This window comes from Podarcis raffonei, chromosome 1 (assembly GCF_027172205.1).
Source record: "Podarcis raffonei isolate rPodRaf1 chromosome 1, rPodRaf1.pri, whole genome shotgun sequence".
In the NCBI taxonomy this organism is placed as follows: Eukaryota; Metazoa; Chordata; class Lepidosauria; order Squamata; family Lacertidae; genus Podarcis; species Podarcis raffonei.
The window spans coordinates 81,549,759-81,574,753 of record NC_070602.1 but is presented as its reverse complement, the minus strand read 5'-3'; the positions used below and the strand labels follow the sequence as shown (position 1 = coordinate 81,574,753).

Genomic DNA, 24,995 nt, shown 5'->3' with positions numbered 1-24,995 from the left:
GGGGAGGTTGGATTACGTGGCAGTCAAAGCAAAATGAGGCCCTGGACATCTCCCCCAAAGTCCTGTCCTGAAGGCACAGCTGCTTAGAAACTAGCCTGAAAGACCCTGAAAGACACTGTTGGTGAATCCCACCTCCTCAGCTTCAGTTTATCATTTGCATTGTTGCATTGTTGCATTAAACATTCATATTGATTTTTAATTGTATCTTTAATTGCTTTTTTATTTCTTATATTGCATTTTATTGTATTGCTATTTGAACCCTATGGAATCCAAATCGTAACGTGATAACATACAAGAAAAGAAGAGGCAATAAAAATACAGTGAAAAATTATACAGCATCTAGTGCAGCACATTACAATTGCTACAACAGGTGAAAAAATCATGAAGGGTTCTGCCAAGATCCTCAGCAATTTTCAAGTGGTCTGTGTTGCTATGATGATCACTGATTTTAATTATTATTATCTGAATGTTTCAACTAGTTGTTTTAAAGTGTGTCTACTGTTTTTTATTGTTTTCCTATTTTTGAAAATTGCTTTGAAGGTTGTTGTTTTTTACAATCAAGCAGTATATAAATGGTGTAAAGTAAATAAAATATGTTTTTGACATATTTGAATCTTTTAGCTTCCTAAAACTTCTTGGACAGGGACGGTTTTTATAATTATTATTGGTGAAGGCCTTTTATTTAATTTTTAAATGCATTTTAAAAAAGACTATATTGCATACTTCTTTTTCACTCAATACACATAGGCAGAACTTCAAATGTTCAGAAACAAACTTAAAAATAATAAATATTTTTAATAATGGGTAGTATTAATTCCAAACAAAAGGAGTAACATTTACATTAATGATTTTGTTTTGTTTTTCTTACATAGGGCGTTGGCCTTCTGCTTTGACAGTCTGTTTCTCTTTAAATTGCTTTTTAAGGAAGCAGCTAAGCATTCCAGATCCTAGCATACCATGCTGGGACTGTATGGATATTGCTTTCAGAGTTTGTATTGTAAATACAGTAAAATGTTGCCGTGTATCGAAAAAAAAGTCCTCCTTTATTTGTTGGGGAGGCGTGTTAGAAGAAAATGCAAAAACCCCTAATCCAAATGCTTCAGCATGATGGTGTTTCCCAAGACAGTAGGATGGTAAGCTTGCAGAGTTTGTGATACTGTGCAGTTGCACCCTCTGGTGTCATTATGACAAAACCACAGATATTGTTGGGTCCATACTTGTGCGCAGATCCACATTTCATGACTTAACTGAGTGGATCACACTGGGACTGATGGAAGTTGCAGTCCAAAACATCTAAAGAACATCAGGTTGGCAAAAACTGATTTAACAGGGTAACACTGTGGGTTAAACCACAGAGCCTAGGGCTTGATGATCAGAAGGTCGGCGGTTCGAATCCCCACGACAGGGTGAGCTCCTGTTGTTCGGTCCCATCTCCTGCCCACCTAGCAGTTCAAAAACACGCCAGTGCAAGTAGATAAATAGGTACCACTCAGGCGGGAAGGTAAACGGCATTTCCGTGCGCTGCTCTGGTTCGCCAGAAGTAGCTTAGTCATGCTGGCCACATGACCCGGAAGCTGCACGCTGAATCCCTCGGCCAGTAAAGCGAGATGAGCGCCGCAACCCCAGAGTTGGTCACAACTGGACCTGATGGTCAGGGGTACCTTTACCTTTACCTATTTAGCAGATGCAATACACATTTTACTGAAATGTGTGAAGCCTACTAGAGCTTATCTACCAAGTGTATCAGCAGTGACCCTTACAAGACAGTGCTAACTTGTGTCCTAGAATTTGCAACACCATTCACAGTGTCCACCGGAACTGGATAGTCTTCCTGGCATGTTTGTTTTATATTTTGAACAGACCCCTTCTTTGCAGTCTGAAGTGGTACAGCCCACGCATAGGTGATGGAGGATACAAAGGGAAAATGACTGGGAGGTCAAATACACCATGTAGAAAAATTGGATGTGGGCCAGACTACCGGTACATATCTCTTCAGTAGAAATCTACCTACAATTCTAGGGGGGGCGGGGGGCGGGGAGGACTCGGCAAACAGGTTTTCTAAATCAAGCCTTTTCTCCCTAAGCAAACACCATGACAGGCACATTCAGGGTGAATGATAATAAGTCCCTATAAAGTTCTAAGAATTGTCATATGTTCAGATTACTTTTCACCACTCCCTGCCTCTGAACTCACTGTTACAAGTTATATATACCCTGCAATTCATCTTCATGTGCCCTAAGTGAATGAGAACTGCAAAAGACCTTGGGTTTTGCTTTGTTCTGTACTTGTGAAACTAATTTGTTATTGAAGACTAAGATCAAAGCCAAGGTTGTCAAAATTACAGGCATCAGCTATTACGATCAGCAGTGCATGCTCACTTTTATAGCAGCCTTGAAACTGTCTAGACTTCAGCGAGGGGAGCCCTGAACTGAGGAGTTTATGGATTTCAGCTGTTAGGTACGATTGCCTGTGTGGTCACAAATTTTTCTCCATAATTTGGCACCAACATTTCACTCCCTCATAAGAACCTAAGAGGAACGTGCTGGATCAGGCCAAAGGTCCATTTAGTCCAGCATCTCGTTCTCAGAGTGGCCAACCAGATGTCTCCAAACTTCCGGCTGCTTTTAAACATAATTTTTCAAACAGATAATCAGCGGCCACAAGTCGGACCTATGATAAAATGTTGCAGCACAGTCTACGAGTCAAGCCACAAGTGTTGCAATCCACCCTGAGACCTGAGGATGAACAGTGGGTAATTAATAATAGTAATAATACTTTGTGGACACTTTCAGGAGGTTGGTTGATTGAGCATTTCTCCCAATTTGTTTTCAGGATGGTTGCAGGATCACTTTCCTTACTGCAAAAAGAATTCTAAGCAGGTTTGTTGTGCAAGGACGCCAAACCTACTTTAATTGCTGTACCTGAATTTGCCAATATGTGATCGATTCTCACCTGGAAAATGACAGCTCTCTGGAAGTACAACCTGGTTGAGCATTCCAGCCATTCCATGCCACTCCCTCTCCCAACAGGGGTCATTTGTTACATTTATCGTGTCTCTTGCAGCATCTGCTTCCCAGGTTGTCTCTCATGACATGTTGGGACAGCCCTGTGGCAGCCAGGAAGTCCTGAGAAACCTGAGAGCCAACGGCTTTGGCATGAATGCTGAAGTCCCCCAGAACCAGCAATCTGGGAGTCTTCAACACTGCTGCTGAGACCAGCTCTGTCAGCTCAGGCAGGGAGCCTGCTGGGCAGCAAGTTGGGAGGTAAACCAGTAGAATCATTAATCTGTCCCGATTACCCCATGCCAGGGACATGCACTCTAGGTCTCCCTTCAACTGGGCAGAGAAAGTATTTCTTCACACAGTGCATAGTCAAACTATGAAACTCACTCACCCAGGAGACAGACCATTTCGTGGAGGAGAGGACTACCAATCACTCCTAGCCACGGTGGCTATGCTCTACCAGCAATGCTTCGGAATACCAGTTTATGGAAACCACAGGAGGAGAGAGTTCTCTTGTGTTCATGTTCTGCTCCTTAGTTTCCCACAGGCATCTGGTTGGCCACTATGAGAACAGGATACTGGACCACTGGCCTGATCCAGCAAGCTATTCCTATGTTCCTAAAAATGCTTTAAAGGAAAAGTCCAAAAAGTCTAAAAAATAAAGGTAAGGTCCTTGCAGCATTTACTTTTTTCAGATGGCTTCCATCTAGACCTCTTTTTGAAATGCTTTAAGGCTGCAGTCCTACATGCCAAGCCTACTGCCTGTGAGCTGGCATGCAAAGGATTACAGTGTGAGAGATGGAGCCACTTTAGTTGTGAACCTTTTCTTACACAGAAAAGGTGTAGGAAAAAGCATGAAAGCCACTTTTGTGACAAACTCCTTTGTGTATGTTCTGTATTCGGGTTGTAGACGCAGTGGGAAGCCACAGGCTATGGCAGCTTCTCCGCACATTGTGACATGTGGTGTTATTACATGTGGAAATTTAGTGTAAGCTCTCCATTTTTTCTTATATAGAAGTGATTTTTGCAGGCTGGAAAATGTGTAGGAAAGGCCTCTCAGCAGCTGTATGCAGGACTGGCTGTGTTTATTTATTCATTTCATGACATTTTTATATCTCACTCAATTGTAATAAAACCTCAAAGTAGTTTACAGTTACTCAGGAACCACAGAATGGTGTTCTGAATATGCTTAGAAATATTATTTGCTTTACCATTACTTCACAGCTTGTAGAACTGAGCTTCTTAGTTCATGGACATGCAGTAAAGTCATCACAAGTGTGTTCACTGCAGCCACGCAAGGTATCCAATTCTGGCCAGGTTGTGAACCAATGAGGTTCTGAGCAAGGTGTGAGGAGAGTCATCTTACAGGGATGCAGCAGGTAGACGTTAGTACAGTGGTATCTTGGTTCTCAAACTTACTCCATTCCAGAAGTCCTTTCCAAAACCAAAGCGTTCCAAAACCAAGGCATGCTTTCCCATAGAAAGTAATGCAAAATGGATGAATCCATTCCAGACTTTTAAAAACAACCCCTAAAACAGCAATTCAACATGAATTTTACTATCTAATGAGACCATTGATCCATAAAATGAAAGTAATAACCAGTGTAATGTACTATAAAATAAAAAAGACAGTATTGTAAATGATAAAAATTAAAATTAAATTATTTTTCTTACCTGCATTGATGGTAGTCATTGTTTGAATGGGGGGCTTTTATCCATTTCCGCAGTCACACAACCATTCAATCAATCAGTAGCTGAACCGGGTTACACACAGTCACAAAAACAAATTAACCGAAAAAGCCTCAAACACAAAAACGCAAAATAAACAGCAAAAACAAAAGTGCCAAATACAGTGGTACCTTGGTTCTTGAACTTAATCTGTTCTGGAAGTCTGTTTGACTTCCAAAATGTTCAAAGACCAAGGCGTGGCTTCTGATTGGTGCAGGCGCCCTGGAAACAATAGCTGACAGCTGCATCGGACGTCCGGCTTCCGAAAAACATTCAAAAACTGGAACACTTACTTCCAGGTTTTCAGTGTTTGGGAACCAAGGCGTTTGAGAACCAAGGTACCACTGTAGATGCCATGTAGCAGAACAAACTCAGGCACTGCAGGACCTAGGAGAGCTCCTGGGATAAATGAGGCTGGTGACCAGGCACTACCTCTACCGGGGAAACAGAACCTGTGGCCCTCTAGATGCTGTTGGACTACAATTCCCATCATCCCCAGTGAGTTGGGTCAATAGTCAAGGATGATGGGAGTCATATTCCAACAACATCAAGGCGGGGGTGCAAAAACTCCTCAGCCTGGATTTCTACAATGATCAGAGCCCAACTGCATGGCTGGCTTGGAGCCATGCCCTCTGGTGTCGTTAGTTGGCTCCAGTGGGGTTCTCTCTTTAGAGATGTACAAGGGAGTGAAGGACCCTGAGTGAGCCAGTGATGTTGTGCACTGTTCTGCACTTGAGAAACTTTGCTTAAAATCCAGCCCTCTCCCCCCGGGGTGGTCCACAGACTGCTCTCCCTTAACATTGTCCTCCGCAGTTACATTTGAGGATTGCTGAGCCCCAGAAGCTGGGTCCACATCTGTATGCAAAGTCTCCAAGGACTGGTCATGATGCCCCAGTTCTGACACCTTTCCTGCCCCACAGCCTTGATTTTTGCACAGGGAAAGAAAGCATAGTATTGGTTGTGGTCTTATATTTTACTATTCTAGGGTGAGCTGTGCCATCTCCTGTAATCTTGGGAGCTCCAAGCTGGTTTTAGTAGGTTTTGGTTGTTTCAGATGTTATCATAAATATTTTGCATTGCTTTTAATATCATTTTTATTACTATGGGATTTTTTTGCTTCCAAATTACTGTTAATAAGCTTTCCATTCCTTGCCAGACTGGTTTACTCGCTAATGCTCCCTGTAATATGTTGGAAAGCATTTTAGTTAATTAGTGGGAATTAAGTCTGGAGGATTTTCACATAATTGATATGCACCAAGTATTCTGAGTCATAATGTGTTCTAAATCAGGATTGCTTTTGATGATCCTAATATGTAAGTAGTTCCCTTTAGCGCTATAGCCTAAAGTTGTATTCTTCTGCTACTTTGTTATTTGCTGCCTGGGGCTGCCTCAGGAGGAAGGGTAGGATAGAAATATAGGAAAGGCAGACAGAAAGTTAATTGCAAGATGTAAAAATAGATTGACTATGCTATACACCAGGGGTGGCTAACATTTATGAACCCAGGGGCCACAATCACCCCTGGCCAAACCTGGACAGGTGTGTGTGTGTGCGCGCACGGAGGGGAGGCTACATGCAGGCAGTTAGAATAGCCAGGGCTTTTTCCAGGGGGAACTCAGGAACTCCGTTCCAGCACCTCTCAGATGGGCTCCATTGCCATCCTAAGAGAATGAGGAAGGTGTTCATGGTGAGAACCAGCACCTCTTTTTCTAGAAAAATAGCACTGGTCTGGCTAACTCACCCTCTCACTTGCATATTCCCTTTCTCACACAGAGAGCACATGCAAGATTCACACTCATGCAGGTCACAAACACACAGCGCCTACTATTCCCCACTCATCACATTATATGAGTGGCAGAGTGGGAGGGCACTTTAGACATACCTGGCCACCTCATGAGAAGAGAAGTCTCCCTGGAAAAGACCCTGATGTTGGGAAAGATGGAGGGCACAAGGAGAAGGGGACAACGAGGAAGAGATGGTTGGACAGTGTTCTCGAAGCTACCAGCATGAGTTTGACCAAACTGCTAGAGGCAGTGGAAGACAAAAGTGCCTGGCGTGCTCTGGTCCATGGGGTCACGAAGAGTTGGACACGACTAAACGACTAAACAACAAGACCTCTCAAGGGCAGGAGACAGTTCTGTCAGCTCATTACAATCCCTCCCCCCTCCCCCCGCCCCCATGCATAGCATCAATTGGCTGGTGGTTGCGACATCACAAACTCTGCTCGCTCTCCTACTTCTCAGAATAGTTTTGCAACTTTAGAAGAACTGGTTTCCTTTTTTTAAAAGCTGGTGGTGCAAGAATGTTTAGATAGTTTAGCAAGTATGCAGCTCTTTAAGAAAAAAGAAGGTACACATTGTGCCCGAAGAACGGGGCAATATTGATGACTGTTGGAATCACTGGGGAAGTCCATTTTTTGCTAGGACAATGAAAGATCTGTCTTGCTATGCTGGGGGGAAGCACCACAGTTGTGTTCAACAAATGTTTGAACTCGGCTGTAGTATTTCAAAATGCAATTGCCAATTCCTGTCTGTGCCCATCCGGCATAGTCCTCATACCATGACATTAAGAAAATAGCTAAGCACTATGCGTATCTATTAAACTCCAGCTGCTTTCAGACAAGTTTGATTATGCCAGACCAACGGGGATGATGCCAATCTACTGTTTGAGTCCTGCTAGGAACATGGGAAACTCCTTGATTCTGAGTCACACTATTGGTGCATTTAGCTCAGTATTGTCAACACTGGCTGGCAGCAGCTCTCCAGGGTTTCAGGCAGGAGTCTTTTCCCCAGGCCCACCTAGAGATGTCAAGGGTTGAACCTGGGACCTTCTGCATGCAAAAGAGATGCTCTCCCTCTATCCTATGGCCCAACCCCAGACCCAGGGACTACATGTTCCAGCATAAAATCTTCATGCTAGCTGGTGCCTCCTCAAACCCATAGCAAGAAACATTATGGTGGATAAGGGCTGCAAGCACATGAGGGGAGCACCTTAAGTCAAAGAACAAGAATCTGTATCTTGAGCATAATTTAATGCCATCTTGTCAAGCCTTGTCAGGGAAATTCCCTTGGGTGTTCAAGTATGAAAGGTAAAGGTAAAGGGTAAAGGGACCCCTGACCATTAGGTCCAGTCGTGACCGACTCTGGGGTTGCGGCGCTCATCTCGCTTTACTGGCCAAGGGAGCCGGGGTACAGCTTCCGGGTCATGTGGCCAGCATGACTAAGCCGCTTCTGGCAAACCAGAGCAGCGCACGGAAACGCCGTTTACCTTCCCGCCGGAGCGGTACCTATTTATCTACTTGCACTTTGATGTGCTTTCAAACTGCTAGGTTGGCAGGAGCTGGGACCGAGCAATGGGAGCTCACCCCGTTGCGGGGATTCGAACCGCCAACTTTCTGATTGGCAAGTCCTAGGCCCTGTGGTTTAACCCACAGTGCCGCCAGTGTCCCTTAGTATGAAAGCTCACACCCAATTCCCAGTCGGTCAGTTTTATTCAGCAATGCATTACAGAATAGAGTTCAAAGAGTTCATCCCAATCAACCTAATACCCAGGAGCATAATGTGGGCAGGGCCAGTGGGGCCCTGGCCCTGGGTGCACATTTTTGAAGAGGTGCGAGGGGGCGCAAAAAGCCGCCCCAGTGACAAGATGCCTCATTAAGGCAGAGTCGTGAGGAGGCAAGTCAAGCTGCGCCCAGGCCGGGCCTTCAGGACTGGGGCACTAGAGGCGTCTCCTTCTCCTCATGGCTGGTGAAGGGACACCCTCTTTTGCCCCATCACTGGGACAGCTTGGATGGAGGGAGCTGCCAACCAAGGAGAGGTGAGAGCCTCTGGCAGCTGTCCCCTCTTTTGTGAACAGCCCTCAGGTCCACCCTCCTTGAGGGACAGCTTCAAGCCTCTTTCTCCCTCTCCTCACTTCACCTCACTCGCTGACAGCTCAGATCACCGTGGCTCGGTCAGTGGTGAGGGCTTGGGTTGGTGAGGCCACTCTCCACTCCTTGCTCCCCAGCACACGCACCCGGGGTGCCGACTGCTACATCACTGCTAACACCTCACCATATCTCCTCCCACCACAGTCCTTGAAATGCAACTTACTCAACCTGTTTTTCACTGTACGTATCAGGAGCTTCCTTGCACTTTCAATGGAGTTGTTTTTAATTTTTAACAGTCAACTGTTGATTTCCTCCTTCGCTGGTTATTACCAGTTTTGTGGTCAGATTGCACTCTTGCAGCTGTGACACTAGCCCCACTGATAATGAGTTTAACAGAAATGCCACCTCAGCCTTTAGGGGGAGATCTTTTATGGGCCACACCAGAAGGTCCCAAGGCTGGTTACAGCAATACCAAACACAGCATTAAAAAATAGTTTTAAACAAGTGACCATCACTGTTAGAGACAACCACAACTAAAGCACAAGTTCTGTCTTCCAATATCCATGGTTCCCTGTTTTTGGGGAAAAAAGAGAGACGAATCTGGTTTGGAACCGATTATTATTCTGCCAGTTTTGCAGAGGACAATTGGCCATGCATAGCAGTACACAGGGCTGGCCCACCCATGAGGCAAGGTGAGGTGGCTGCCTCAGGTGGCAAGATCCACAAGGCAAGCAGATCGGCCCTCCAAGGAACACATTGCGCATTGCTGCTGCTGCTGCCGTCACCATGATAGCAGTGATAGCTGCAGCACACTCCTTGGAGGTCAGATCTGCCATTTTCTCTGTAGCTCTTCACCCACAACGACCTCTTGGCAAATAGGAGATGCTGCTGGTTTGTTCCCAATGAAGGTCTTTACCCCAATCCCTTCTTCCTGATGTAGCTCTTCACTCATCCCTTCTTCCCAGAGGCATAGCAAGGTCAGGTGGTACCCAGTGCAGAAATTTTTTTGTCACACCCCCCCCCCCAAATTATTAAAAGAAGGAAAAATAAGATACTTACAGTTGCAAGTGTTATTTTCTGGTTTATTTACTTAACATTGTGAGCATAAGCACTTAAAAGCTCTGCAAACTCCGTGGCTTCAATATCAGCCAGAAACAAATTTCTTCTAACCCACCATCCCATTGCTCTGTTCACCACCTAGCCCGATGGTTGAACTTTGCACACTATTTTGCAATAGGTAGGCCTAATAATGGAATTGACCTAATAAGGATGTGTGTTTTCCTTATGGTTCGGTGCCGCTCACTTTACTTTTACAATGCCTTTCAAAACAGGTGGCTAATCTGTGTCCCTCCAGGGGTTGCTGGACTACAACTCCCATCATTCCTATTGGCCATACTAACTGGGACCAGTGGGGGACATAGTCCAGCAACATCTGGAGGGACACAGACTAGACCCCCGTTTGAAGGCTGTCCGTGTAATGCACCATATCAGAAGCACAAATCCCTTTCAAGGGGCTATTTCCCTCTCCTCCCTCTCGTGTTTTTTCTTAGTATCTGCCCTGAACAACTCTGCAACTCAAACGCTTGCTCATTCTTTTGAGACATTTGAGTTAGTCCCAATAAAGCATTGTTCAACTATTGGGCTGTTGTTTTAATTAAATGGACCATTTCAAAAAGAAACTGATGTTCTTAGGCTGCAGTTCTACACCTGCTTTCCTGGGATGAATTCCCGTGGAACTCAGTGCAGCTTACTTCTAAGCAGACATGCAAAGAAGGGCACAGTTGTTTAAGCACCGTCTCAGCAGCTCACTGAACAATGAGAAACAATTTTCATGCTAACGTGAATACATTCTTATATTAATTCTCTCCTGCAATGTTGATGTATGGATCTTAACTTGTGCTTCTTTGGGGTGTTAGGAGGCACTGATATATCTCTTGGCTTAATCAAACCGAGAACGCATCATCCAGCTTCTGTGTTTGAAAGACGTGTTTGTTTTTTATTATTATTATTATTAGTAGTAGTAGTAGTAGTAGTAGTAGTAGTTCCTGAATACCTGGCACACCTGGACTGCAATAATCATATGGATATAGAAAAGCAGGAGGAAATGTCTTGGTAGCTTTATTGTAAATATCCCTGCTACGTAAGAATAGCCTTGCCTGATCAAACCAAAGGGTCCTGTTCTTCCCCCCTCTTGTCCATCTCCAGCTAAGGTAGGGTCTTCCCTGGCTGGGTGTGTGCGTACCATTTTGTGGTTCGCCTCCAGTGGCAAAATGTCTTGGGCCAGCTCTGGAAGGGGTGAAATGTACTAATTCCTGGATTACACAGACACTCTGATGTGTTGACTCTGCTTGGATAGTGTGGTTGTGAGATTAGGTATGGGGAAAGAAACTGAACAAAAGACAAGCATTCCCCTGATTTGCATAGATCCAAAAAAGATTAAGAACTTCCTGAATCCGGTTCACTTTTTTAAAATTGCTCTTCTTTAAATACAGCTGGCCAGCCTATAAAACAGGTCCCATTCCTCTCCACAGTACAGAGAAACTTTGGACTTCCACGCCTTCGCTCCTTCTTGAAGAAATGGGAACTTGGACTGCTCTCTGTGCCTTCCTTCTGATTGCCTTCATCCATGGTGAGTTTAGACTGATTTAGTGTTTTGAATAGGGAAAATAAGAATTCAAGGACTTTTAATAAATTGACAAGCTTTTTTACACCATGTACATCCTTAGCAAGTGTTAAGCACACAGGCAAATTAGGTTAAAACTTGAAGGTGATGTCAGCAATGATTGATTGCCCAAGAAAGTAATTAGGTGTTCATTTTCATTTGGATCCTGTGCATGCCTATCTGAAAGGAAGCTCCACAGAGTTCAGCAGTGCAATTGATTGGGGATGCATCCTGAAAACCTCTTAACTGTTGAATGCTTCTTTCTAACAATGGCAGGCCTATTACTCCACTGGTGGGCAACCTATTTGTTTTGTATTTGCTCTAATGGGCTGGTATATTTGCTCTCACCTTTCAGGAGAAATGTTTCTGAGCCAAACAGCGGCTCATAGCCAGAACAATATACCTTGTTCTTGTTTCTTGGAGGAAATCCAACAAAGGCTGCTGTGGGATGCTCTAAAGTATAGAATATCATTGGACTTGTGAATCAATAGCTCATAACTGACGTTTTTATACCATTTCTCTCCTGTGTGGAGCAATTCCTACAGTGCAAAGATTTTAAGCAGTTTGAGATAGCACTGACTTAGCACAGGAGCCTTCAGTCTCTCAGCCTACCATCTATAACATGGGAAAGGATAATAGCAGACAGTGACCTATATTACAGCATTACCTCTAGTTCACACTCTCCCCCCCCCTTGTGCTCAGTTACTGTCCCATCCTGATTTGGGAAGTTTGCCCACTGTGTCCGAACTGGGGAAATTATGCTTGAAACCTCTCCAAAGCTGTGGTTTCTGATTACCCTTTGAAGGCAAATTATGATTTGTCCAAAGCAGCAAGGGAAACAACTGGAGCATGAGAGATTTGTAGGCTTAGCACATTGAGAAGGAAGAGGGGGGAGGGGTTGCCACAGGTATGTTTACAAACCAGGGAAAGTATGAATATTACATGCACAATGTGCACGCATGCACACACACACGGCAACCAAGCACATGCAATGTCATCACACAAATGCACGCTCACCTCCTCCCCACCAGCAGTGGCACATTTCAGACAGGCAAGAGCACTCAGAGGTGGTGCAAGGATGGTCAGGTAAGGGATGGGGCTTGAGGGGCAGAGGTTGCCTGGAGAGTCTCTAGGACTAGAAAGACAACTGGAGGGCTGCATTTGGTCTCCAGGGCTGAAGTTTCCCATCACTGGGGCAGAAGATAGCAGTGCCATTTGGTTTATGGCCACCATGTTCCCGTGCCTCTTTGTAAATGAAGAGAATAGGATTCTAGGAGTGTGCAAGAGTTTGAAATGCAGGGTGACCAAATCATTCGACCTAACTTCTTAATTCCATCTTGGTTCCTTCTCTTTGCCTCAGATACCTGTTCCCAAACATGCCTTTGTGCCCGTGGCTTTTGTGAGAGGGGCTGGGTGCAGTATCAGAATGCCTGCTATAAAGCTGTGACACAACCAATGACCTGGACCGATGCAGAGGCAAGTGATTGATGTGATGTCAAAGGGGACAGAAACAGACCGGTCACACGTCCTTGACTAGACCAGATTTGTAGGAGAAGTGGAGGCTGCTCTGTGGAAAAACATATTGCAGAGGTCTTTGCTGTCCTTTTGGGGGAAATAAATAGTGATTACCTAGAAATACAATCGATTTGTCCACCAACCTTTTTATTTTTGGACATACTGTGGAAAACACAAAACTGAGGTCAGATTAAATGCCAACACTTATTTCCTGCCAGGCAGACACACAACTCTCTCTTTCCCCCTTGGCATATCATCTAGTGGCAATTACTTGTGTCATAATGATGCAATGCTCTGCCCCCCAGCTCTCCTTCGCCCCCCCCCCAGAAGAGGACAGCCACTGATGTTTATCAGGGAGCAGGGAAATATGTCACCACGTAGCCAAGCACTGCCACATATTAACAGAAATTAAGCAGGAGCAAAGCAGGTACCATTCTCAGCCATGGATGTGCTCTGATGCCTTCACCCAACACTTCTCAATGAGATTTCCCCCACTGCTTTCCAAACCACAAAAAATCTGTTTCTTCTTTCAAAGTTAATATGTTTGCATTAGTGCATTTTAGTCCACTTTAATTGTGCACACCTCAATACAATACAAATCTTTATTACGGTCATAGACCAGCATAAAAGGGTGGGATACAATCATTTAAAATCTGGAAAGTGTTTTGGAAAGCTAAAAGGTATTAAAACAGAAGGTGAATATAAAAGTCTGTAAGAATTTAAAAGAAGCTAAAAGAAGGGATAGAAGCACTGGGCAGGTGTGGAAGAGCATAAAAGGTTGATACATAAAAGACTTTAAGTATTAATTTACGGAGCACTCTGATATGTTCATTAAAACTGGTTTGTGGCATGGGTCATCCTCCGATGAATTTTGAGTGCTGCTGTGCAGAATCTAGCAACATTGTATGTTGTCACAGGATTGGTATCTGAGAGCAGCAGGGAGTTAGAGAATTGCCCTGTGAGCCCTGGGTACTTATGAAGTACTGGGGAAAGGCTATAATAGGGAAATCAGGCTATATACCTCAATTGATGGCATGCCCTTGAATCCCTCCAGCAGAAAGGTGACAGTCTCCAGAGGCAGTCCTAAACACACAAAGAGCACCTCAATGCACATATACAAAGTGCAGGATTCCCCAAACACAAACACACGCAGTCACAGCACCCCTGCCTTTAAACCACCCACCCAACTACCCACCTGCTTCTGCTTTGCTGCCAGTTATTTTGCTCTGGGTGGAGCCTCCACTCGCTAAACAACCGAGTGCTGAATGATTTGCCCTTCACAAAAGCATCTGATTAAAAGGTGATAGTTGAAATCATGTGAATACATGACGGATCTGCACCAAAGCAGTGAAGGGCAAGCTTTTTCTAACATCCTTAATTTTTGGGGCAAAATGAAAAATGGCAAAATGAAAAATGGGAAGCATATTTTGATGAGAGCAAGAACAGTTGCAACCAGAGGAACTCTATACTTCATTACAAAACAGTTATACTAATGAAACACAGCTGTTCTACTTCATCAGATTGATCTGAAGTTTTTGTTGCTTCACCAGGTAACTTAGAGTGATTTTAATATATTGAGTGGCTTATGAATGCCTATAAATAAATAACAAAAAACAACTTTCTATGTCCAGTTTCAAACTAGAAAGGAAAATCGTCTTGGTTTTATAAATAATGGAATTTTTGAGCTTTCTAATGGTACTGTGCTGAGATACGCAGTTCTTATGGTTGTGGGGAAATGTTTGAAAGTATTTAGACACCAACTGCATTGATTTTCAAATTCTACTTAAGAGAGAGGCGTTGCACAGATATCTGGTTCTTGTGAAACAGACTTTTTTTTGTAATTAAGCAGGAAGTGAATTATTTCCCTCTGCATTTTCCCCCAGATGGCTTGCCAGAGATATGACAGGGACTCTCACCTAGCCTCCATCCACAGCCCAGAAGAGAATGACTTCATTTTTCACCTGATGGGCAAGCCACTGGATCACACCAAAGGAAAGGCCTACTGGATTGGTGCTCATGACACTTTCAAGGTACACTTTGCTGACTTAGCCATTCAGAATAGCCAAAAGTTCAGCTTAATTATATATACATGCTGTTTGTGATCCATATTGGGAGGGCTTTGCCCTGAGAGGTGGCATATATTTCCCCCCATTTTTCCATGGCTTTTTATAGGCCTAGTACAATATGCAATGTGTGTTTTTCCCCTCTTTTTTTGACTTAGCAAGCCTTTCTTTCTGTGAATGTTTTAGCTCAAGATTCTGTTGATCTTTCCTTAGGAAGGAGACTTTGTCTGGACAGATGGTTCCAAATTTGATTACCGGACGTTTCCTCCTTCACAGCCTGATGGACTGGCAGGCGAACACTACTTGGGATCCTGGGTTTTGCAAAATGGTGAAAAACAAACTCCCCTCCCCTGCAAAGCGCTTTTTTGGGAGGGATCAGGGATTTGCTTAGGCATGTGTGTGTCTCTCTGTGTGTGCTCATACACTGGTAACAAGGGTAATAAAATAGGAAGCAGACTCTGGGGAGTGAAAGAATCCACAGAAGCTGAGTGGACAAAACATGAGAGGAGAATATTTTGTTAATGACATCGTGAAGATGCCCTATAAAAAGTGAGTGAACTGTTCTAAAATAAATGTCCAGTATGGAAGCAGCCATGATTTCTCAGTAGTATCCTGTGGCTCCTCTGCTAGAAAACATGTGCTTCTTTTTTTGGGGGGGGGGGCCTCCTGTAAGGGAGTCTCATATATTAACTGTTTCATGGCAGGTTAGCATGATGCAGCAGTATGGATAATCAGTTGGAACCTAATCAAGTAACTCAGACCTTGGATCCATGCTTTGGAGTTGTTCGTGGCACTGACAACATTTGTGACTTGACCATTCCTCCTTCTCTCTGTCTCTCTCAGGACTTGTGACCTGGAATGACTATGCTGTTTCCTGGAAATTCCTGTCTGTTTGCAAATACTCCTTGGGAAGTAGGTGAGAACTGGGTTCAATCTCTTTGGAAGTTTGATCTACTCTTACTAGTCCAATGAACTTCTTGGGATGAGCACAGGGGAGCAAAACAGCTTCTAGCTAAAGTTCCTGCAGCACTGTTTCTCCAGTTAGGACAAGCGTCCCCAAACTGTACTTCATTCAGGTGGTCCATGACATGCAACCCACCCTAGAACCTTATGGTGAAGTCCATTAAATTAATTTAAATTAATCGTAACCAGCAAGAACAATAACTTTGGGGATTGTTTCTGTGTAAATATGTACAGGCTCTGGTTGCATACCAGGCTAAAGTCTGGTTGTCATGTTGTCATGTTTTGACCATCATATGTTCTTCTTCCCTAAGCCACGGGTGCTGTGCATCGGAAGGATTCAGAAGGGGAGACTGATGTGAAATTGCTGGTGTGAAAAAAGGCAGAAGGTGGAATCCTGGGATGTTTCTTCTTCCTGTCACAACCTTAACTTGCTTCTTTGTTTCTTTGTCGAGCGTTGCAGCGTTATGCAAGGTCATTTCGAGATCAGAGCCCTGGCCAGTGGCTTCCATACAACAGGGAGAAATTGAGTTGTAGTAATTGGAGACCTCTAAAGAAGAAGAAAAGGTTGCAATCCAAATGAGCTTTTCCATTTAAGCCTTGATCAGGGACCTGTCAGTGTCCACAGTTTGCTGGACTCAAAACTCCTATCATCCTTGATGCCTGCTGAGTCAGATGGGAGCTAAGAGTCCAGTAGAATTTGGGCGGCTACAGGTTGCCCATTGCTGTAGCAGCAGGAGCCTCAGTGTTAGCGCAGCACAACAGGGATACCCAGTGGGTGATTTGGGTCAGTAGAAGTGTTGCACCCTGTCGACCCTGTCACATACTGTTTTGTTTCTGCCAGTCCAAGAACATTTGGAAAGAACCAAATCCCCCACCTCGGAAAAAGAACCATTTATTTCCTTTCTCTGTTTGCTTTCCATCTTTTCCTCTTGCCATTTTGAAATGTTCATCTTTCATCCATGTGCTCCCATCAAAAATCAACACTGTATAATGCCTATTCATTAAAGACCAACTCTTTTAGCACTGCTTTCTCTGAAAAGTTCTTTTCTGTAAATATGTAAAGGGGGGGGAAATGACAAAATTGGAGTTGAGTTGAGCAACTTTGGGGGGAAGCATGGGCGTAGCCAGGGAAGTGCAGGGGGCAGCAGCCCCCCCCCCAAATCAAGTAAATAAATAAAAAATACAGTGGTACCTCAGGTTACAGACACTTCAGGTTAGAGACTCCGCTAACCCAGAAATAGTACCTTGGGTTAAGAACTTTGCTTCAGGATGAGAACAGAAATCACACGACAGCGGCAGCAGGAGGCCCCATTAGCTAAAGTGGTACCTCAGGTTAAGAACAGTTTCAGGTTAAGAATGGACCTCCAGAACGAATTAAGTTCTTAACCTGAGGTACCACTGTACTTAACTAACTGAACAACTGCATCACAGATAACTTGGTTCTGCCCCGCCCCCAATATAAAGCCTGTCGTAGTCCCCCAATAAATCCTGGCTATGCCTATAGGGGGAAGAGCTCTCATCTGAAAAGCTTAAAAGGTGAAATTAGTGGATGCTGTAGCCTTTTTAAAGACAAAACTTGGCACAAGAGGGTTGATCCACTTGCACACAAGATTTGGGTTTACCTGCAGAGTATGTGCATAATGTAACATATTACAGCCTTAATCCTCTGCTATCTGTAGAGCCAATCTGCTTTTGGATTTCTTCACCTTGTATCCAAGCTGATGTTCTTCACCAACAAGGCACTGAATGATTTTCTCAAAAAGGAGCAGTCCGGTGACTGATTTGGTCGGAGTGGGGAGTTGGCGAGCAATTTGAAGAGCAGCAGCAGCTCCCATTGGCTTCCATAAGATCCAACATTCTCTCAGGGGACTTTAGGGAGTCGGTGCTATTTCAGGAAGAGGAGTCCACGAGTGTTCCTCAGATACGTGCGAAGGATCCTGCACAAAGGATCTACAACATCGCACATCACAGAGATGTGTAATTTTAAGTCTTTATCCACTGCCATGCAACGTTTATGAGAAATTTATTTTGTGGGTGTGGGTGAGCGAAACATGACGATCTCTGTAAGCATTTTCCTGGAACGAATAATTAATATATTTTGTAAGCGCAGCGTAGTAGCACGGGGAGAAAGAAACCATTTCAGCTGCCCAAAGGAACACTCTCCAGCTTTTCGCCGGAGGAGCTTAGACTCTTGCTATTTTATTTTCCCCCACGCTAAATAATCCCGCCCAGACTGCAGGCGAGGCTGTTGAGCCTATGAAACCTTCCATACTAGCAGAGCGGGCGCCTAGTGCTCTGCATAGCCGAGGGGTTCGGGCGCGGGGCTGCGGAGCCGAACAGGCGCCTCTGTCGCCGAGTTCGAGGTTCGCCGATGACAGGATGCGGCCCGCGGACTCCTGGCTTGATAACAAACCTGTGCCACCGCCGCACAGCCCAAACTACGGGAGAGATGAACCGCTGCTGCAGTTTCGTCACACTGTACCTTTCATAGGATCGAAGGGGGAGGGAAAGAACAAAGTGAGCTGTCAACCTCCCCCCCAACCCCCCCCCCACAACATTAGATCACGCGTAAAAGTGTCCGACAGGCGACTTCCTGTGCAAAGCGAGTGAATTGGCAAAAGCAGGAAAAGCTCCGGATTTAGTTCTTTCCTTCAGGGTGACTCGCTCTATTTCAGCAGGAGACACAGCACAACGCGATGGGAAGTTCTCCAAGGGGTATTGGGATGGATCCGTGCGGGATTTGTTTTCCGTCCTCAAAAGTGACTCTGGTGGGACTCGAACCCACAACCTTTGAATCGCTGCGCCACGCTAGAAGTCCAATGCGCTATCCATTGCGCCACAGAGCCGCAGGTCACGCTCTTCCCTCTGGCTCTTAAAAGGAGACTTACAGGTTACTTTAAGGCAATCCAGAACGTTTACGCGGGGAGGCAGAAAGCACTTGCTTTGCGTTTGGAATTGCAGCCAAGACGGGGTGGCGAGTACTAGAAGAAGAAAAAAGAACCGACGTGACTATTGGGGGGCTTTTAAAATGGACTAATAAGAGAAACAAAATCTGTGCACCAGAAATGCGGTTCGAGCCTAGGCAGGCTTATGTGTCGACTGGATCTCAAGCCCTACGCCTTAGCCATGGTTTACAGAATGGCCCAGTGGCTAACTTTTATGACTCCTCAAAATAAGGTGAATAAGTTCAGTGTTCGAAATACGGCTTACTATGAAAGCGTCTTTATTTAACAAAGTTCACCAGCTATTAGCCAGTGCTGAAATGCTGATGCCCATCTGCCTTAGTGAACCAGAAGCAGCAGCTAACCTCAGAGTCAGGCAGACAGACAGACAGGGGACTATTTCCTGCACCTGTCGATTTTTTATTTATTTTTGGATGTGTGTGCGCGTGCGTTCACACCGCTCAAATACATGGATCCATTTCTCCCTATAATACGCAGCTAGCTAAATGTTTCACTTTGAGCTTCCTCCCCCCGCCATGAAAACTTGGAAAGAGCTTTCCGGTGCCCCCTCGCGCGAAGCTGAGGAAACTTTCTCCGCCTCTTGCCGAGAGTAGACCTCCTTGAGATTTCTCGCCGCTTTTGCTCTCTCCTGCCCTCCAGACCGCGGGATCACACGCGGGGAGACTTGGAGGAGAGTTTCGTGTCTTCCCGCCCGACCCGAGGCAGCAACAAATGCAAGTGAAAGAAAAAAAGCCTTTCCTCCTAGGAAAAAAAATCCTTGTGCATGTATCCCCGGGAGCCGTTTTCCTGTGCTCGAGCCCGCCAGGGGGAGGCGATCATTCCCAGGTTCAGTTCCGGAAATCTCCGGGTAAAAGGATCAGAAAGAAAGCAGGGCGGAAGCCCTCTGGCCGTGACAAAGTAAAAAAGCATCCCTGCCTGGACTCCATCGCAGGCCTTAGAACAAGAGAAAAGGAAGCCCAGGAGTCCCTGACTCTGAGAGTCACCAGGGCTAAGAAACTGGCCTTCCAGCTTCAGTCTGCGACCCATCGGGGAGCCACGTGGGCTCACACACCGCGAGAAGCCGCTCCAGCAACACGCGGCAAGGAGGCTTTTTACGCCACCTCTCCAAGTTTTAACTGAGAATGGGCTGCCTAGGATTAGAAGGGCTGCCTCGTCCTCTTTGCCAGGACACCGCAGACCCCACGGGTCTCTAACCGCCGTCAACTTAGAGGCGCCTCTCGAGCCGCGGAACTGGTCCCCCTGCTTCGGCTGCAACGCACCACTTCCGGTGGGCGGAGGACGACTGCGCGGAGGACTAGAAAGAAACACCTATAGGGATCCAGCCAGTCAGTTGCCCTCCGGCCTGGCGTGCCATTTGTAGGGTTTTTCCTCAACCTGTGGGTCCCCAGATGTTGTTGAACTACAACTCCCATCACCCCTAGCTAGCAAGGCCAGAGCTCAGGGATGAACAGTTCCCCCCCCCCTTTAAAAATATTTAGGGGTACTCTCATTTTGACTCAAGAAAATCACCATTTCAGTAGTTCTAATCGGGAAAAGTAAATGGACAAAAGTACAAAGATTCACAAAATGTTTAGGGGAATGCGTCCCCCCAGAAAAAAAGCACTGAATAGAAGATAATAAATAAAATCAATATGGGGAACATTCGAACACGTGGGTTGCTCTTTTGCAACTCTTTTGCAACTGCAAAAGCAGAAGCAGCAGATCCTGCGCCCTGAGCCCAGACGGCGTCCCCCAGTCCCAGAGTGTTGAAACGGGTTGCCTTCAGTCCTTTGCTCACCCCATCGCTGCAAATATATCGGAAAATGCCAGCTTCGTCCAAAAAAAGGGATGCCCCCCGCCCAGCGCTAGGTTCTCCGGCGCGTGATTGATACTGTGACCCTTCCATCATTGAAACCCCTTTGCTTTGCCCCTTTTAACTCTTCGCAGGAACCCCCATTCCCAACCCCGGAGCATTTCCAGCCCTCACTGCCGCGAAGCAGCGGACTTTTAGTGCAAAGCCCGCAGGGGGGTTGGAGAGCTAGGGAGTTTCAGTAGATTCACCCGTCCCCCGCTGCCAATCGGACATTAGCTTAAACCACAACATAATGCACAAAATGTCTGGAATCAGCTCACTCGGAAGATATATAATAGCACAACTTAATGCAAATTCCCCAGTGGGTGTTGCGATCTTTGGCAAATTTGTTTTCATCCTCAAAAGAAACCTGTGACTCTGGTGGGACTCGAACCCACAACCTTTGAATCACTTCACTACGCTAGAAGTCCAATGCGCTATCCATTGCGCCACAGAGCCGTGCGTTAGGTTCCCTCGTCTGCTTTAAAGGACACTTTTATGTTACCTAAACAGTGGCATCCATATGCCGGAAGTTTTCTTGGGGAGTTATAAAACAGTTGCCTAAGGTTGGAAATTGCAGCTCCATCTGGGGCGGAGAGCAAGAAGAAAAAGAGTTTAAATGACTGAGGCGGGGGAGTTTAAAGCGGTCTAGCAAACAAAAGCTCCTTCTCTTACCAGAAGTGGGGTTCGAACCCACGCAGACATATGTCTATTGGATCTTAAGTCCAACGCCTTAACCACTCGGCCATTCTGGTAATTATAGTGAATTTTAAAAACACCATGGAATAAGCTGAGTAACTTCAGCCTTTTGACGCGCGATACACCCGCCCCCCCTCCCCGCTGGACGAAGAGCGCCTCCATTCAACAAGCTGCATCGAGTAGTAGCAGAAGTTCAAAACCCATCTCCTAGCTACCCTGCCTGCCAGGATTAGTGCGTACGACAGAGTACTACTGGAAGGGGCACGTTTCACACGAACAAATGTAAGAGAATTCATTTAGCACTGACAACTATAGTTGGCTAACTAATAATAAATCTTACACTTTCACCAGACATGAGAAGGGTCTGTTTGGTGGGGGGGACGGACGACTCAGATATGCCATTATGCTTGTTTGCTTTCATACTGGAACAATAGGAACAAAGTTTGATCCCCCCCCCCACTTTTTTTGTCCCTCTTTACGTGTAGGTAGATGCGTGCTCTCCGTCTCCACTCGAAACATTAGTGCCATTCTCAAACGAGGCCGCAAGGTGGCAGCACAACGAGCTGCGTCAAAGGCAGCAGCGCGCTGCGGGCGATGCTTCCTGAGCAGAACTTTTATCAGAAGCGAAGACAAAAAACATTGGGAAGAGAGCTGGTAGGTTTTTCTTTCGCCCTTCACCTGAATTAGACTGAAATTATAGACACACCTACCTAGGAGTAACAACCGCTGAACTCAGTGGGGCTTACTTCTTAATAGACTTGCATAGGATTGCAGTGGTTTTTATTGTCCTCGTTGCCTACAATGCAGTCCTGGTTAATTCAGAAGCAAGCCCCATTGAGTGCAGTGGGAATTATTCCTGGGTAAATGTTCATTCAAGGGACGCAGGTGGCGCTGTGGGTTAAACCACAGAGCCTAGGACTTGCCGATCAGAAGGTTGGCGGTTCGAATCCCCGCGACGGGGTGAGCTCCTGTTGCTCAGTCCCTGCTCCTGCCAACCTAGCAGTTCAAAAGCACGTCAAAGTGCAAGTAGATAAATAGGTACTGCTCCGACGGGAAGGTAAACGGCATTTCCGTGCGCTGCTCTGGTTTGCCAGAAGTGGCTTAGTCATGCTGGCCACATGACCCGGAAGCTGTCTGCAGACAAACGCCGGCTCCCTCAGCCTATAGAGCAAGATGAGCGCGCAACCCCAGAGTTGGTCATGGCTGGACCTAATGGTCAGGGGTCCCTTTACCTTTTTAAATGTGCGTACATAGGATTGCAACCTTGGTTAGCTGTTGTTGTTTGCAAGCAGGCATTATTCTATGGGGAGAATGCTAAGGTGCAGTGAAGGAACACCGTGAGAAATCATAATGATTTCAATCTCATGCCCAGGGTTCTTCAGCTTTCTGTGCCCGACTCCAACACTCCCACCTGTATTATCACATATCAGGGCCTGAGGTGGAAAACTCAAAAGGCACCTAAGTTTCATTTGACATAAAAGGAACCACTGTGGTGTAGTGGTTGGACAGGAGCCTGGGAGACCAGGGTTATTCCCACTTGGCCACAAAGCCGCTGGGCAACCTTGCACCAGCCACTGCCTCTCAGCCATACATGGTGGGAGTGCCTAGAGATAATCCATAAAAAGCAGGTCTGTAGGCACTAGTCCACAAGTCTTAAGCACTAATGTTCTATGCTCATTGCAAATGTTATTTGAGATTCCCCAAATGGCTCCCAGTCCAGGGTTAGTGTGCCTGTTTCTCTTGCAACAGAAAAGTTAGCAAGTTGGATGGAAGAGGGTGGCTGAAAGGAGGTACACGCCACACTTTCACCATGTGATGCATCAGTTTTCAATTTCCAGTGAAAACAACTTGCTTTGAAAAGTGCAAAAGCTATAGTTCCTGTGAACAGATTCAGAGCTTAAGCTGGGGGCCTGGATAGCTATCAGACCTCCTCCTCCAATACGGATCAAGTTGATCTTTAAGATCTCTTGGGGTGAGGGGAGACCCTCCTGTTTGTTACATGACCAGAGCAGCATTTAGTCATTTGGTGAGAGTGCAGAAGCAGGCCTTCTTGATGATGGACCCCACCTTCTGCAAAGCCCTCTCAATCATTAGTAATAGACACAGGAAAGATCTTTGAAGAACATTTTTAAAAATTGTTACCGAAGTTTAATTTTTATATTCTGTTTTGTACACTGCTTACCTGATAGCTTTGCTATTTATACCATTTTTAGAAAGTTACTTTGTACTCATTTTTATGTAAACCACTTTTTACTTTATTAAGCAGTAAAGGTAAAGGTACCCCTGACCATTAGGTCCAGTCATGGCCGACTCTGGGGTTGCGGCGCTCATCTCACTTTATTGGCCGATGGAGCCGGCGTACAGCTTCTGGGTCATGTGGCCAGCATGACTAAGCCACTTCTGGTGAACCAGAGCAGCACACGGAAACGCCGTTTACCTTCCCACCGGAGCGGTACCTATTTATCTACTTGCACTTTGACGTGCTTTCGAACTGCCAGGTAGGCAGGAGCAGGGACTGAGCAACGGGAGCTCACCCAGTCGCGGGGATTCGAACCGCCGACCTTCTGATCGGCAAGTCCTAGGCTCTGTAGTTTAACCCACAGCGCCACCCGCGCCCCTATTAAGCAGTATAAAATGTTAATAAACATATAGGTGGTACTGGCAAAGCACTGGCTGTTCTCTATCCTTCCAAAGAGGGTAAATCTCTTCAGGTAGCAGCAGCAGGACAGAAATAGGGTAGGCAATTTGCAACCTAGAGAAAACCTCCCATTATTAATCAGCCACCCAGTGGAAAAGGAGAAAGCAGTCTCAGCTTTCCATTTTTCAAGCCAGCCACTCTTTGCACTTGGCTGAAGCAAACAGGTCTCTGTTTTTGGCCCCAAAGATGGAAGAGGCCATAGATATGGGGCCAAAGAAATAAATTTGACTCTGTCAAATATTATACACAAGGAACCCTGATCAGCTCCCTGGACAAGATGTTAGGCATTGGAAGTATATAGAGTAGGGGTGGGGAATCTCTTTTCCGTCTGGGGGCCACATTCTCTTCTGGGCAAACTTATACAGGCCACACTAACATAGCCTTCTCTATCCTTCATCAAGGCAAGTAAGAGGCATCATCCAAGTTCGAGGACCGATTCCAGCCAGGCAAAAAACACTCAAGGAAGTTGTGAAGGTAAGGGAGTAGTGTGGACTGGGGAAGAGTGCTAGGGAGGGTGACTTCGAAAGTCCTGAGGCCAGTGACAAAGGCCTGACGTCCCACATCCCTAAGCTAGAAAGACACTCCATTTGTCATCCCTGACATGCCATGGAATCAGTCACAACTGAAACAAGCACTGCAAGCTTGCTTTCTAGGTATACTCAGTTTAAAAGCCTACTTTACCCTTATCCAGTCTAGAGTCCTAGCTTAGGGAAACATAAATGGTGATCATCCCCAGTCTTTTCTCCACAGTCACTGATACTGACACACAGCACTGGGACTGAAGGAATCCCAAGTCAAGTGAGATTGTTGGCAGGGTTCAACATTTAGCAGAAAGCAGGCGCTGTCTGTCTAGTAAGCAAACAAGGATTTTCTTGCCCCTGCAAAAAACAGGACACACGCCTGGTGAACCTTAGAGATTTCAGAAGAGCCTCGTCAGAACAAAGGCCAAATGAAAAGGCACCTGCTAAGGTGCCAAGACAGGAGGAGACAAAGGCTCAGAGGTAT

The 24,995-nt window shown here is 45.7% G+C and overlaps 1 protein-coding gene, 1 long non-coding RNA gene and 3 other non-coding genes across 5 annotated transcripts; 2 read left to right on the top strand and 3 right to left on the bottom strand.

The window, feature by feature from the left end:
- The first annotated feature begins 10,965 nt into the window (after nucleotides 1-10,965).
- LOC128418320 (snaclec 3-like) lies at nucleotides 10,966-16,825 on the top strand. The gene is made up of 6 exons (XM_053397861.1): nucleotides 10,966-11,225; nucleotides 12,619-12,734; nucleotides 14,657-14,803; nucleotides 15,050-15,164; nucleotides 15,680-15,752; nucleotides 16,111-16,825. Exons 1-6 carry the CDS (start codon nucleotides 11,174-11,176, stop codon nucleotides 16,151-16,153), a joined length of 546 nt encoding a protein of 181 aa, XP_053253836.1. The 5' UTR covers nucleotides 10,966-11,173; the 3' UTR covers nucleotides 16,154-16,825.
- A 1,734-nt stretch (nucleotides 16,826-18,559) lies between these two features.
- Nucleotides 18,560-18,645, bottom strand: TRNAR-UCU (transfer RNA arginine (anticodon UCU)). The gene is given in 2 exon segments: nucleotides 18,560-18,595; nucleotides 18,609-18,645. It is a non-coding gene; the product is annotated as a tRNA-Arg (tRNA).
- Nucleotides 18,646-20,824: 2,179 nt separating this feature from the next.
- LOC128418314 (uncharacterized) lies at nucleotides 20,825-24,944 on the top strand. Its single transcript, XR_008331690.1, has 3 exons — nucleotides 20,825-21,574; nucleotides 21,778-21,946; nucleotides 24,403-24,944. It is a non-coding gene; the product is annotated as an uncharacterized LOC128418314 (long non-coding RNA).
- TRNAR-UCU (transfer RNA arginine (anticodon UCU)) lies at nucleotides 20,967-21,052 on the bottom strand. The gene is given in 2 exon segments: nucleotides 20,967-21,002; nucleotides 21,016-21,052. It is a non-coding gene; the product is annotated as a tRNA-Arg (tRNA).
- On the bottom strand, nucleotides 21,266-21,348 carry TRNAL-UAA (transfer RNA leucine (anticodon UAA)). The gene has a single exon. It is a non-coding gene; the product is annotated as a tRNA-Leu (tRNA).
- Nucleotides 24,945-24,995: the final 51 nt, after the last annotated feature.